General features: G+C 33.9%; 1 protein-coding gene across 6 annotated transcripts in view; it reads right to left on the bottom strand.

Annotated features, from left to right (window-relative positions):
• Window positions 1–16,697, bottom strand: part of LOC105326468 (uncharacterized) — a 149,211-nt gene that overhangs the window by 92,587 nt on the left and 39,927 nt on the right. Inside the window, exons 7-10 of one of the 6 annotated variants that reach the window (XM_066083137.1) lie at window positions 14,545–16,282; window positions 13,305–14,228; window positions 12,739–12,821; window positions 11,370–12,392 (exon numbers count right to left, since the gene is read on the bottom strand). The exons of the other annotated variants lie outside the window; for them this stretch is intronic. Coding sequence (XP_065939209.1) covers window positions 12,763–12,821; window positions 13,305–14,228; window positions 14,545–16,249 — 2,688 coding nt within the window. The 5' untranslated portion in view covers window positions 16,250–16,282 and the 3' untranslated portion in view covers window positions 11,370–12,392; window positions 12,739–12,762. Of the gene's footprint in view, window positions 1–11,369; window positions 12,393–12,738; window positions 12,822–13,304; window positions 14,229–14,544; window positions 16,283–16,697 lie in introns of those variants that run through there. 6 annotated transcript variants of the gene reach the window in all.

Below are 16,697 nucleotides of genomic sequence, written 5' to 3'. Positions count from 1 at the left end.
AGCATTATCTAATTATTTGGAATACTGAGTTTCAACTAACAATGTCTGCATTTTCTATCCATTTATCCTCTCGAAGGGATAAAATACAAGGGCATTACGATATTAATATTGTTGTTAATTGTTGTATTAATACAGGACGTCGATTGACCCAATTCAAGATTTTGCACCTCTGCACAGAAATCCCCGCATATGCTATGAATATGACTGACATAATTACGCAAGAATAAGTAAAAATCATAAAGTGTTCATACTACTAAACATAATTTTGATGCCGAAATATTTTTGATAGAGGAAAATTAAAATGAAAAAATAGCCCGAATGTCCTCTTTTTGCGACAAGTCCATTATATTTCCACGTTTTATAAATCTTAAAACACACAAAGCCTGTTTATAAGTTTAAAATCTGGTAGATACTGAAGTTATACCTTAACTTAATAATATTTTTATGCATAGAGCAGTTAATTAATGTCAGGTAATAATTCATTATGTCCTTTTTTCAATGATATTTCGGAATAATTTAATTCTGGTTGTAACACGCTTTCTGATTGGTTGAAAAATTTATTTTATGTCGTATAAAGAATGTTGTCTACGTCATAGTAAGACGTATCAATACGCCTGACGGTACGTTTGAATTGTGTAAATTTTTTATAGATCAAATGACTTTATTTATTAACAACTGATAACAAAAAGATGAAATAAGTGATGAATTCAATATTTATTATTTTCATACGATATAAAATGGTTTGGAACAGTTTACGCTTTATAAACCGCGAGGCATTTTATATCGTATAAAACTAATAAATATTGAATTCATTCCTTAAAGAAAATGGACCATGCAGTAAACTTAAACACAATTGATTTTTTATACGATATGACTATATTGATTTTCACTTACCATTAACTGATAAACTATTATTATGCCCTCCTTCAAAGAAGGGAGGGCATATTGCTTTGCTGTTGTCTGTCCGTCGGTCTGTCGTTCGGTCGGTCTGTTGGTCGGTCCTCCAACAGTTTCCGTTCATTTTCTTCGCAGAGGCTGAACATATTGAAATGAAATTTAGTATACAGGTTTATCATGATAATATCTAGGTCAAGTTCGATATTTGGTATGATCAAGCAATTTTCGACAGAGTTATGGCCCTTGGACATAGAAAAATTCCAGTTTTTTGCAGTTTCCGCTCATTTTCTTCGCAGAGGATGAACATATTGAAATGAAATTTAGTATACAGGTTTATCATGATAATATCTAGGTCAAGTTCGATAATGGGTATGATCAAGCAATTTTCGACAGAGTCATGGCCCTTGGACGTAGAAAAATTATAGCTTTTTGCAGTTTCCGCTCATTTTCTTCGGAGAGGATGAACATATTGAAATGAAATTTGGTATACAGGTTTATCATGATAATATCTAGGTCAAGTTTGATATTGGGTACGATCGAGCAATTTTCGACAGAGTTATGGCCTTTGGACTTAGAAAAATTCCATTTATTTGAAGCTTACGTTCATTCTCTGTATATGAACGTGTATACATGTGTATATTTTTGGATGTTTCCAAGGGAGGGGGGCATAAGTGTTTCACAAACATCTCTTGTTTTATAATAATTTGGATAAAAAATCTATTCCATTCGATCATTGGTTTCTTCAAAGAGCTTCAACAAACAGTTCAGATCTTGATGAAAATTGCATGTCAGTGTTTTGATGGTCTTTGAACATTGAATACGTTTTTTGCATTGATTTATATGTCCAAAGTGTGTGATTGTCAATCAAACTAAAACACACTGTATATATTTGTGTTTTATTATACATGTGTATGTGTAAGATTATGATTGCATAATTAACATAAGAAGTTTTTAAGCAGATCAAATTAACCGATAAGACCAATCCTGAAAAGAGAAGTAATATACATGGATGTAAATTTCAGCATGAATGAATATTAGCGCATTTTTTTCTATACTCTGTTTTGAGTTTTTGCTTCCACCACTTTTTACTTGGTATTTCGATTATCATAAATACCTTTGTGTTCAAACTACGTTTATCAACTTATATGAAAAATGCCCAGATTATCTGTTTTAAATAAGTCCGGATGATAGCTCGGTATTCCGAGTGAGTTTGGAATTGAGAAAGATGTCAACATCTATCGTTACAAATCTCTAAAAGAATTTTTTTTTCGTTCCTGTGAACTTAAATGACTGAAAAATGATAGTTATTAAATGAAGATATTTTGGATATTTTCCCTTTTATTGATTTCAACTGTATTTCTTTCACAGATATGGGTATTTTTATTAAAAATTATCAAAAAAGTGATGGAAGCAATAACTTGGGACTGAGACTATAGATGCTTTTTAAAACGTTGTCATCTGTTTCCTTTATCGACAAACTTAATTTATTTGTAATGTTTCTTATTTCTTACATTTGCATAAGTATGTTGTCAGTGACATTCAAGTTCATATCGATATAACACTGCTTATAAGATCATTTTCCCTTTTATTGATTTCAACTGTATTTCTTTCACAGATATGTGTATTTTTATTAAAATCTATCAAAAACGTGATGGAAACAACAACCTGGGACAGTCCATAATTTATTAATGCTCTGTAAAGCATATATAGTTATCTGTTTCCTTTATAGACAAACTAAATTTATCTTTAATGCTTCTTACTTCTTACATTTGCATTAGTATTTCGTCAGTGATACTCAAGTAAACATCTATATAATACTGCATATAAGATCATTGAGTAAACGATATCGATATTATTCCCAGACGGACAATATAAAAAAGAGAATGTGTGCCGTCAATATATTTCGGCGCCATGTAAACAGGTTAGCTTACAGTGCACATGCCGCGGCACAGACTGGTGCTGAGATCCCCAGGGTCTCCACAGCGGTGGTTGTAGCACAAAACACCGTGCAGGCTCCGGCAGTCAGTTGAGTTCCATGTGACGCAAACCAGTGTTTAATGACGTCAACAGCCTCATGAACTGAACGTAGGAAATAACGTAACAATAAAAATCAATCGCCAAATGTAATTATTTATATAGAATTTAATAATTCTGGTTGTAACGCGCTTTCTCTTTGGTTAAAAAAAAACTATTTTATATCGTATAAAGAATGTTGCCTACCTCATAGTAAGACTAACGTCAAAACCTTATTAATACGCCTGACGTTACGTTTGAATTTTGTACAATTTTACGTCATTTTAAAGGTCAAATGACCGTTTTTATCTACACAGAAGAGTAAAAAAGTTGAATTGTAAGCAATGAATTCAATATTCATTTGTTATATACGATATGAAATGGTTTGAAAAAGTTTACGCTTTTTTTAAACCGCTTCCGGTTTGTAAAGCGTAAACTGCCCCAAACTATTTCATATCGTATAAAAAAAATAAATATTGAATTCCTTAATGTAATGCATCTTTGTCGATATGACGTTGTAATTTTATTTTTAAAACGAAATTTTCCTATTTATAATATATCTCACACACTAGTACTCAATATATGCCTCATTCGAACAGTGTTCAAATATGTACACTATATAGAGCTAAATCTGTCTTAAGATATTTATGCAGCATATTTTCCCGAATTATTCGATATTTATTAATACAACAGGGTTCGATCGATGTTCATTCAAAAAATAAAAACAATTCCAAAGATTTAAGCGTGTCATGTGTAGACGGTTAAAAATTAAAATGTCTACAATGAATGTACAAATCAATGCAAGTGAGTTGAGAAAAAGGTACTAGTATTCCGAGTGACTTTTGAATGGAAATAAAAGATGACACAATTTCCGATAGTAAATCGCCGTAGGAATTTTTTTTTTCGTTGTTGTAAAGGACTGCGAACGATAGCATTGTCTAGCCGCCTGACTAAAAGTCATTTTTTGAAAGTTTTTTATTTTAAGTTTTTTTTTGTAATAATGTAAACATTTATGTATATTTTCATTTAATGTAAATGATTTGGTCAAACAAAGAGAGATAACTTTGTATTTCGGGTTAAAATAGCTCATTTCATAATTGAAAAAAAACGGAAAACGGAAATGTTTTTTAAAACATCTCCCCCCCCCCCCCCCCCGTGAAACAAAAATTCCTTTTGAGGGGTTTTAAGTATTGTTATTAAGCATATTTTTACCAAAGGGTTTGTTGTTTCACGGGGGGGAACATATGTCTACAGACCGCAATACATTCCAAAAAAAGAATTTTGCTTTGTAAATTTTTGAAAACTAGTACACAGATATGAATTATTATGAAATTTTACTTAAATATATATCGTAAATATGTTATTATTAAATTTTTATGCACATATTGGCCGCTAAATAATATTTTCCTCACTCATAGAGACCGATTTCAATGAAAAAAATTTTAGACCCCGTGTTAGCAAAACTTTGGTTTAAAAATGAATAATTTGATTACAAATTTTATTTTGATATAAATTGATTAGGATTTTATTATACTTTTTAGTAGAAAACTTAGTTTTTGAATATCTGACTGGAATTCCGAAATATTTGGATGTAAAATGTAGGCGGGTAACGGGCGTTAGCGTTCGCAGTTCTTTGTTCGAGTAAATCACTATAGGTGTCGATAAAGATATCTAGGATATTTTCCATTTCATCGATTTAAATTGCACTTCCTTCTTAAAACAAGATCATATATTTGTATTTAAAACAGTACTGCATTAATATCTTAAAAAATACAAAAATAAAAATGAAAATAAAATGTAAAATTTGATGTATGCATTTTTTAAAAATAAAAACTATATTTGAAAAATACTATAAACGTCCTGTATCGGGAACGAACGATTCTCAATAAATCGTATTTGTTTTATTTACCTGATAGCCGTTCCTCTGGTGTCATTCTTTTGTAGTTCTCCAGAGCAACATCGTCAGCCATAGAGGCAAACAGACAAGGAAGACAGGCCAAGAACAACACCAGGGTCCTCATCTTACGGACATTGCATGTTAACAGTTGTTTATTACTTTATAAAAAGTTATCTGACAATCATTGTTCATTTATTGTATAATAGCCTTGGGATGGGGAGTCAAATATATTTTCCATAAGATTGCAAGGGAGAAAGTTTCATCTCAGATAATGCGAATCATACAAAAATAACGTTTTCTTAAGTTCAATTCAGAGCTAAGTCATTCATACATGTAGATGTAATGATAATTCGATCCTTAGTTTTCAAGGTAAAGGTCTTTTAAATGATTCCAGAGTGTTCTTTTGATGAGCGAGCCATTATGACGTCATAATTGATTTGTAGAATAGTTTTCCCGTACTTTACGGCTGTAAAGGAGCTATATGTAGAAAATTTAATTTTTTCTTGACATTTTATGTTTAATCATGGGAAAAGTAATCCTGATACCTATATTCATTTGACTTCATATTAAAGTGGAAGTCAAGAACTTGTTTCATTCTGTTTTTTAGGAGACTGTAGGCATTCTAAATATATTTTATGAGTCAAAAACAGACAAAACTCCGAAATTTGTTCCTAATTTCCTTCATATTTCATTGAAAGTTTAAAACATTATTTTGTATTGTGTTTACCAAACATTTTAGCCATCTATTGTTATGAAGCATAGTAGAAAGAATTTATATCTTAAATGTTCTGTGAAGTCAAAACAATTATGTTAACAATAAAAACATGTGGATTGACAGAATAAAGCACTTATTTATTTTTTCTCAAAGTCTTTTGTTGGAACAAATACTATTTTAATTAAGTCGTTACCTGTTAAGCAAAATCTATTTTTTTCCATGCATAAAATATTCACTCTTGTTTTTTTTTTTTCAGTTAAATCAATATCGTGCACTTCGACTCACAATATAGAGCAAAACAAAGAAATTCACTGAACTAGAGTGACATGTATAGAATTTAAAATGATCAAGTTGAATATCTGCCTTACCTGATTTTGTGATAAAACTGTGTTGACCCCCATCTTTTGGATCTTATATACAATCTTGTGCTTATCAAAACTGGTACATTGTAAGTCCAACTATTCGTTCCTGAACACGATTTTCGTTATCGATAATTCCATGAGTTTTATAATTCAATCTATAACGTTATAGTTACATTCGCCAATATCTATGTACTGTGCATTCTTTCCAAACAATTCACCCCCCCCCCCATTTGTCGCTTAATACACCATTTGCATGCTCATACCCCGTCCTATTTTACTTTGTACAACCAAGCGTTGCTTTCCTGAGGCAGTTGCTTTTTTAAATTGGTTTCTAAATGTTTGGAAACAGACAAAAAAAGGGGAACAATAAATTGTATTGCTAGAGTAAACATATGCAAGTTAAATATAATTCTACTGCTAACATTATTATTACATGGAACAATATTGGAATGCATATGGTAAACACGTTTTCGGTGAAGTTAATACAGCTCTTTTCTCTACAGACATGGCTATTTACTGTGTGCTTTTCTTGAAACGTCGCCTCAGAGAATTGATATCGTGGTGTATACTTTAAACTGAGGTGCCATCCAGGTAGGATATGATTGTCCTTATCTCTTGATGGTCATGGTGGGTTTCTGTTTTCTATTTGAGAGGCAGATGGTCTGAATTAATATGTAGGTATTTGATAGTTTTCGATTTTATCACGCAGAAATCAAGTGATCAAGTTCCCCTGTGACGTTTTATTATCAATATATTTATAAGTTTTTTCTTTACATTTGGTATATCTTAAAATTGAATTTGATGAATATGATACTTTAATCCTTCCCATTAGGATGATTTATACTAAATTACGTTGAATTTGACTCAGTAGTTCTTGAGAAGAAGATTTTTAAAAATGCACTCCCATTTTTCCTACAGTTTTCGAGGCTTTATCCGCTTTAAATAAAGATTGTGTTTTTTTTATTTCTGCCATTTATATTTGCCTTCCCATAAGAATGCTTTGTGCCAAATTTGGTTGAAATTAGCTTAGCGGTTTTAGAGAAATTCAAAATGTAAAAAGTTTACAGACGGACAGATGGACGGATGGGCAGACGGACGGACGGACGACGGACAAAATGTGATCAGGTGAGCTAAAAAGCAATCCTATGTTTAATAATATTTTCATTTATATAGATATTGGGTGCATCTTTAGAAAAGATGGAGAAAGAGAGACAGAGAGAGAGGGGGGTAGATATAGAATATCACACTGTTGATTTCATCTCGCGATCGGCCCTGGTATCAGTCCGAGCGGTTAGTTTTGGCCAAAGCACGAATGGCACGTAAGGGACAAGATCAAAACAACAGTGGAATGTTGTTTAAATCGTGTACTTATGTAACATACACCCTTTTCTGCTCTGTGCAATATAAACATTCCTCTACCCGTGTGTAATAAATCCTACAGATGTATAATAAAATTTAATTGAATTGCGTGTTCATTTCGGAAACCTTTACTTATTGATTTAAGACATGTTTCACGTACAGTGTCATGCATATTCATTCCTGTTCACTGCTACAGTGCATGTAACTAATGCTATTTATCTTGAAAATCCGGGTTTTTTTCATAAGTTTAGGTCATAATTTTCATTAGTTGTCTTTCAAGTCTTTTTCCAAAGTCAAAATAAAAAAAACATAGTTTGATATAAAGCTATAAATGTAATAGTAATACAACCAACGACTCTCATCCAACCCTCATGTATAAAGATTAATGGCATATCAACTGTTAGTGGCCCTTTTGAAATCTTAATTTATAAAATGATGTTGATTTTTTTTCTTTGTTCATTTTCTAAAAAAAAAAATGAGTCTGTCGCTTTTGAAAATCAACTAATAAAGAATCGTACGGGGTAGTAGCGAAATAAATTATATTGCACTTTGAGAGTTTGTTAGAGAGAGGAAACCCGACGATGATAGCAAATACGTATATGATATACAAATGACAAAAACGAATACAGCAGGGTTATTATTATCATTATTCAACGTTGAAAAATGACACTTGTTTCAATGTTAAGCCCAGGTCAATATAGAAGCTTTGAATACCTTTTTTTTTTTTACATCGCCAGTCCTAAAACATAGCGGGTTGTGCAGACAAATTGAAACCGCGCGTTAGAAACATTCGTTTATATAAATATCACCGTGTGAAATGTACCCCTTGGACATGACACCTTTTCCCTTGTCACTCACGTTGAGTGACTTTGATCTGGACACTCTAAATTGACACTCAGTTTATCTAAGCAATCCGTTAATTGGAGTTACTCTCTATATTTACTTTTCTATTATTATCTATTGTTAAAAATGTTTTGTTATCTATATGTAATTGGTTGTCATGTTCAATTATTTGGCAGTTGGAGAGCGACGGTCAAGACGCCGACTCCCGACCTCGCGGAATACTAGTAGTGTAATAAGGTTGTGGAGTTTTAACAAATCTTGTAAAAAGAATACCGATCGACTTATACATTTCCCGTATTCAAACACCAAGCAATATCTTGAAAATAATGATCATTCATCACAACGGCATGATAACGATGTCTGTATCAATTCGTCGCTGAATTTTAAAATAAAACAATCGTTGTTGTTTTCCCATCAATTCTTTGATTTACCTACCCTTGAATTACATTTTTCACCGAGCAGAAGGATAAAATACAGCAATATTTGAGTAATATTTTCCTTCTGAAATTTTAAATAATATCACCTTCGCGTGCAATTATTATGCATAATATATTTACGGGTGCAGCATATGATTACACATTTGTATATTGCCAGTGTCTTTGTTTGTGATAAAAACTACGAATCGATTTTGTAATATCCAATACAGTTCATAGATTACATTTTTTTAATAATTAAGAGTGCAATTGCTTAAAATCATATGAATGCCGACACGGGAAAAAGTCCCTAAAGGTCAAAATTACACAAACTCAGTTCTGCAAAAAAATGTCTCGTGCTTCTTAAGATAATCAAGATCAAACTCTGTATCTTAAGCTACCGTCCATTTACACATCCATCGTGATATTAACTGCATGTTTAAGTCTGATTATGTATGGGCAGATTTTTTTTTATTTTATAACCAGCTCTCTGAGTCTAGCACAATTTGAGTTGTTACAAAATCTTAGACCTGCCTAAGCATCAAGATAATCAAGAGCACTCTCTGTATCTAAAGCTACCTCTACGATTCATTCATATAGTTAAATCATCTATGCAAGTTGAAATACTGTGGTTTCATTAATATTCAAGGGTATAAATTTTCGTGGATAAATTAAAAATTACAGTTTCAAGAATATGTAAATTCATGGCCAATGACCCCATCAATACAAAATGTTAATAGAAATTGCATTTCAATGAACATTTAATCTCGTGGATCAACTTAAAAACGAAATCCATGAAAATTGGTATTCAACGAATATTGATGAAACCACAGTAGTACTATTTAAGGAATACAGAATCATTCTTTGAGTATTATGAGGTGATAACTTCGGTCGGGGCGTGGTCAAATCCAATAAAGTCCGGAGGGCTTTATGACAGATTTGACCACGCTCCGATCGACATTATCACCTCATAATATTCAAAGAATCACTCCTTATTGCTTATATTTTTATTATTTCCAATTTGTAAACTTCAAAACAACATCATTTTAAAAGCACATTTTTTTTAATGTAGCACATGCTATGTATTACTACGCGGCGCAGCCAATACCGTTTTTCGGTTACGCTATAACACACGCCCATTTTGTGTCACTCGGGCTTTATGAATTGATTGGGTTTTATAGTTCAAAATTGATTTATAATGTTTTTAGAGACAAAGACAGTTGAACATGTTAATAGTATCTATATAATCATGTGGCCTGTTCCAAAAACTAAATCTTCTCCAGTATCTGGAACATATGGCTCAGATTCAGCATCCAATCTTGTCAGGTGTATTTGTATCATAAAGACGCACCATCCACCCAAGTTTGGTGAAGTTATGAACAGTAATAACGATAAGATTTAATCACCGGAGAGCACCTGATCCAAAATCATTAATCTCAATTCAGCATTCAAGCCTGTCAGATGCATCAGTATCATAAGACGTGCCATTCATGCAAGTGTGATGAAGCTAGGACCAGTAGTAACTTAGAACTGCTATCAAAGGGTACCTGCTCTAAAAACTTTAACCTGTTTCAAAAACCTTAACCTCCTCCGTAATCTGCAGTTCATGATTCAGATTCAGCATCCAAGTCTTTGAAGTCCATAAGGAGGTCTAGATGCACAATCCATGCAAGTATGGTGAAGATAAGACAAGTAATAACTTAGATACAGGACAGGCACCAAAAACTTTAACCAGGTCCATACGCCGACGCCGAGGGTTTAGTCTAAGCTTCGCCCGACTCCGTTGCGGTGAGCTAAAAAGTCCAAATTATCTATTCAGAAACGCCCCCTCTATCCCTTCAGGTTTCAATAAACAACCAAAAACAGAAAGTTTATGGGGATTTTGCATTGTAAACAAAATTAAGTACTCCGGGTGATAATGTTAACAAATGTGCGAGGTGTTCCGAGTACTTCCGAATGGAGAAAAAATGTTAAAATTTCCCATTTTGAATCTCTGGACGATGTTTGTTTTTTGTTCATGTGAAATTCTCCGTGTAGAAAGAGATGATGAATCAAAGAGAAAATCTTAGATTTTTTCCCCCTTTGTCAATTTGAATTGTACTTCATTGAGAGCCATGTTTTAAATTATTTTAATCAAAAATCTTCATAATATGATGGAAGCAATAACTTCGAACAAACTATTGTACACATTTAAGAAAATAATTTTTTTTTCTTATTATAATAAAGGGCAAACAACTCCTTCAAAAGTTTCAAGTGCAAAAAATTACTCTTCTGAATTCTCTCCTGAATTTGATCTAAACTACTATTATATTTAAATATATTTTTGTTGTAGTGTATATCCATCAGAATCGTTTTGTTCACCTCAATATTACATGAACTACCTCAATATATTTACATTATCCAGTGTCTTTGTCTGTGATAACACTACGTATCGATTTTGTACTATATAACCCATAATACAAATGACGCCAAACTGAGGCGCCGGCGGGGTTTGCTTATTAATATTTAAAGATTTAATCGTACGATGGCCTAAAATTATATAAATATAAGTAATAAGGAATCATTCTTTGAATATTATGAGGTGATAATTTTGGTCGGGGTGTGATCAAATCTATCATAAAGCCCTTCGGGCTTTATTGGATTTGATCACGCACCGACCAAAATTATCACCTCATAATACTCAAAGAATGATTCCTTATTCCTTATATAAACCTTGACTTTATCTTATGATTATAAAATGGCGACTAACTATATTTAGGGAGGTGTTGGACATCTGTCAGTGTTAGTGTGAAAAAAAGTACAATATTATCAACATACTTTCACCCATTCAGAATTTTCAAATATTTTTACAATATTTAACAAAAAATATATGTTCTAAACATTATTTATTGTTTATTTCGATAAATAGTACGTCACAACATGATACCAACTTAAAACTGAAATATACAAATTTGAGTTATTCCCCTTTGACTATGATATTAAGCTAATATGCATGATTTCCTGTGCACTTGTCAAAAATGAAAAAAAAAATTCGTCACACACAGCAAAAATTTCAACGGACGGCTTTAAGCTTTCAGCAAACTGCATCCGGCCTTTTCAAACAAATTCAAAGGATATAAATACAGGGCAAAAGTGTATAAATACTAATACAATACCTATTACAATATACAGAAAGTTTTACCTAGATAAAAATTACAATCACTGATTACTGAGTCATATACAAAGAACACAGAGTCCATTGGTGACACTTAATATTACCAAAACATATGTAATAATATAGTAAAAAATAAATAATTTTTGTAGCGCTCAAAATAATAACATAATCACTCTAGCGAACTCTATATAAAATGACACGACATAAAACATAGTACATGTATAGGTCACTTAAAAAAGAATAGTATTGAACATTATTTTACATCAAATAAAAATGAGGATAATTAAAATTCAAACCAAAAAATCACAAGATAGATGATTCTCAAAAGTTAATCAAATGCTAATTAGAAAAAAATGTATTTAATTGTCTTTTTCAACTTTGAACGGATTTGCCGCGAGGAATACACATCGGAATACTGTCATAAGTAGGAATGATAGAGACGGATGATCACCATAGATACATTGTGTTTTAAGTACACACCCTCGATAAATTAAGTAGCAAGCTTTCGTCGGATCGTAAGGTTCGGTTTATGTTACGGATAATAATCAGATCTTGCCTTGGACCCGATCCACGCAATGCTAAGTAGGCGTACACAAGGGTTTTGTCTGTAGGAAGGAATTTTAGTGGAAGCCAGTGCAAGTCAGCTAGAATAGAAGTGATATGACCCTTTTTCCTTTTCTCTGTAACAAGTCAAGATGCAGTTACTTCACCACAAGGCATGGAGATAAAGTTTGCTCACCTGCATAAAACAGAAATAACAATTAATGATATTGTAAATGATTATATTTTATCAATTGAATATTATTACATGATGGCATATCTAGGAGGGTTAAAATTAATTCTCATATCCACAAAGTTTAATTTTGCTAAAATATCAACTTTATCTGAATATCTGATCGATGTTTTTCCCCATATAGTAAAAGAGCCATGTTTGGATGATCTCCAAGTGTGAAATAAACAGGAGTCAGTATTACAGTCCATGTGAATTATACACAGCTCAATTTCAGCTGCAGATGTTGAACAAAGTGACAAACAACATGTGTGGTTTTGAGAGCAGACTAGATTTGTACAGAAACATTTACAACCTGTCAATATCCAAGCTATCTCCATTATACGGCTGGTGTTGAGCTGGAAAAGACATCCTCATCAGTTGAGTGTGTGTCCTCATCTACAACAATCATCAAATAGCTGTTAGTTAATAGATATTATACAGTACATATATATATACATATATTGATATAGCTAAGTTCACATAAAAAGTTTATAGACCAACTTCATTTTTAAAATCTCAAATGTTTTAGCTAGTCAATAAAATTGATTAAAATGAGTTGTAACAAAACACATAATTACAAATATATGTATCATTATGTCTTATTACCTAATTAAAATGACCTCTAATTAATTAAATCAACAAAACACATTGCAATGGTACTGTACAATAACATCCAATTATTGGGTTAATATATCCATTTTCTACAAATTTTAATAGAAGAAATAATTTGCAATGACTGGTAGATTCCACTAATCCTGTTAACAAAGATTTGTTTATATTGACAAACAATCACACAGATAAACATGTCTTATATATGTATCTTATTGATTGATTATTAACACGGACTAATTAATGTGAATGATAATGACTCAATCTTACCTGTCAGAGCGCCCTGTCTGGTGTTATACCTGTATATAACCACCGTGTCGTTGTACTCTGATCCGACCCAGAGACGGTGAGTGTAGACATCATAACTCAGGCTCCGTGGTCCACCCATCTCTTGTGATTCTGTCAGTAGATGTGACAGGAACTGACCGTCCTTGTTTATCATCTGTACTGTGTTGGTTCTACCATCACACACCAGGATGTGTGACAGCGCGTCAGTACAGATTCCAAGTGGCTGTAGTACTGATCCTGATGGAGGTCCTGTGTAGGAAAAACGATGTCTTCCTCCACGCTCTGTCACCACTACAGCACCAGACCAAGCAATACTGTCAGACACCACGACATCCCCATTGTTGTTCTCTGTTATACAGTTAGGTTGTAAATACAGTCCCAGACCTGTGGTGTCGTTCTGTATGGTCTGTGTGAGTTGTCCGCTCTGGTTGTACCGGGTTACCTTGCCTGTGTATGCCCTATAGTTAAACATCCCGACCAATAGATCCCCAGTGGTCGGGGACCAGTACACACATAGTGGTCTCCATTTAGAGAATATTTTTTTCAGTATCAATGGTTTGGTTGTTTTCATATCTTTTGACAGTTTGTTGATGTTATATTTCCTATCTTTATAAATCAGTTCACTCTCACTGTTCACTGTGTGTGATCCATAATTATTAAATAAATCACCACTCCAAAAATCCTTCACACGATGTAGAGGGACACCTGTTGTGTCTGTCAAGATGAGTTTGTGCCAATCACTGACCCAGACCCGGTCTGATGTCACACAGGAAATGTGTAAACCAAGATCAAGACCTGTCACTGTGAAAGAAGGAAGTATGTCGGGGGGAGACGTCAGTTTCAGCAGACACTGGTTTCCTTGCTGTGGTTTTTCTGTCCCTGTGGTTGGGATTTCTCTCAATGACTCTATCACATCAAATGTGCAAATATCAGACATAAACAGTTTAAATGCAACTTATATCATTGATTACAATGTCATGTAATTGTATTTAATTAATTGATTAATTTAAATCATACACAGATGTATCTATAAATAACTAATTATGTGTGTGTTATTTGCACATGTTGCATTTAACTAGCTATCAACAAAATCTTGTACATGAAGTTAATATAAATAAGCTGCTACTGATAACGTGTTAAGTTTGTTCTTGTATGTCTCAAACAAATCAATAAATACAAGACATATGATACATGATTGTAAACAATAATGACTCAGACTTACCTGTCAGAGCGACCTGTCTGGTGATATACCTGTATATAACCACCGTCTTGTTGTGCCGTGATCCGACCCAGAGACGGTGAGTGTTGACATCATAACTCAGGCTGTATGGTGAGAAAATTCCTGATGGTCTTATCAGTAGATGTGACAGGAACTGACCGTCCTTATCCAACATCTGTACTGTGTTGGTTCTAAAATCACACACCAGGATGTGTGACAGCGCGTCAGTACAGATTCCATCTGGCCATAGTACTGATCCTGATGGAGGTCCTGTGTAGGAAAAACGATGTCTTCCTCCACGCTCTGTCACCACTACAGCACCAGACCTATAGATAGACCCCCAGTCAGACACCACGACATCCCCATTGCTGTTCTCTGTTATAAAGATAGGTTTTCTACACAGTCCCTGTCCTGTGTTGTCGTGCTGTATGGTCTGTGTGAGTTTTCCACTCTGGTTGTACCGGGTTACCTTGCCTGTCTCTGTATCATCGTTATACATCCCGACCAGTAGATCCCCAGTGGACGGGGACCAGTACACACACCGTGGTCTCCATGAAGAGTCTGTTCTCTCTATAAATGTGGTGGTTGTTTTCATATCCTTTGACAGTTTGTTGATGTTATATTTCCTATCTATATAAATCAGTTCACTCTCACTGTTCACTGTGTGTAATCCATTACCAGTAAATATATCACCACTCCATGAATCCTTCACACGATGTAGAGGGACACCTGTTGTGTCTGTCAAGATGAGCTTGTATCTACCATCACTGACCCAGACCCGGTCTGATGTCACACAGGAAATGTGATGACAATGACGGACACCTGTCAGTGTGAGAGACTGATGGACCTCAGCACCAGACGTCAGTTTCAGCAGACACTGGTTTCCTACGTGTCGGTTCCCTCTCTCTGTGATTTGGATTGCACTCAGTGACTCCAACACATCCTCCTTTTTGAATGACTCACTCATGGAGAGCTGGCTGGTGTGGAGTGTAAGATGTATCTGGGAGATGACTTTCTTTATGGAGGAGAGGAATTGTAGTGCACTGAATGTTGACTGTTCATACATGTGTACATATCTCTGTAGGCTGACAATATGTCTCTTTGTTTCTATCTTCTGTTTTAAATATCTGTGTTTGAAATCAAAGTCACATAACACTTTGTTCAATAGGTCATCTAGCACATAGTCAATGAGATCCTTCAGTGTCTGGGCCTTTGTTAACATCTCTGATTGATAGCGGGAGAATTCTGTGCGACAGGTGTTGATGTCGGCCGTGATTCCTGGCAGGAGAACAGGTCTGTAAAAGAGAGCCTCACTTCTGATGGTGTGAATGGTTCCTCTGTGTTGTTGTTGCTTTGTTTGATATGCTAATTGTATACTTTTGAAATTGTGCCTTCTTTTTCTAAAGAGAGTAATTGGGAATCTATGAGATTTATGTCCAAAGCAAGAATCACACACAGGAACTTGACAAGGTTCACAGTACTTTGTATAAACATGGCTAGGATGTCTCACACAGACCTCTTGTGTTGGGATGTTGTTGAATTTCTCATGATGCGACACAACATTATGGTCTATTGTTTGGAGGTTTTTCACATGGTTTTCTTTACACTTTTGACACAGATCACATGGACACGATTCACAATAGTACTCTGTGTCCCCGGGACACTTAGAGCAGTGATGTACTCTATATGTTGTACTTGCTGGGTCCATGGTCTGGAGGGTCTAGCTCTTTATAATCCTAACCTGCAAGTTCAATGAAAACAGAGTGTGTTGTCAATCAGTGTCATTCATGTAAACTTCTTTCTTTCAAAACTGTTTTATAGATATAATATTAAATCTTCAGAAAATTTTAATTAAAACAGATGTAACTTTAAGGTAAAAAATGTATTTCTCTTCATAAATAAATGATTGTTCATCATTCTGGTACAGATCATAGAAGACTCAAACAGTAGAAAAATTAAAATTATCCCCCAAAAGTGACTGTAGGAGAGAGAGAGAGAGAGAGAGAGAGAGAGAGAGAGAGAGAGAGATTTCTCTAATAAAACTGAATAATTTCTGAGCAAGTATGATCATCAACTAGAGTTTAACCTCAGAAGTATGCTATGTTAATGTATTTTCTATCTCTCTCACACTTTCTCTGCCAAACGTGTACTTCTAT

Source organism: Magallana gigas, chromosome 4 (genome assembly GCF_963853765.1).
Source record: "Magallana gigas chromosome 4, xbMagGiga1.1, whole genome shotgun sequence".
In the NCBI taxonomy this organism is placed as follows: Eukaryota; Metazoa; Mollusca; class Bivalvia; order Ostreida; family Ostreidae; genus Magallana; species Magallana gigas.
Note: the sequence above shows the minus strand (reverse complement) of the source record. Positions and strands in the feature narration are given on the sequence as shown.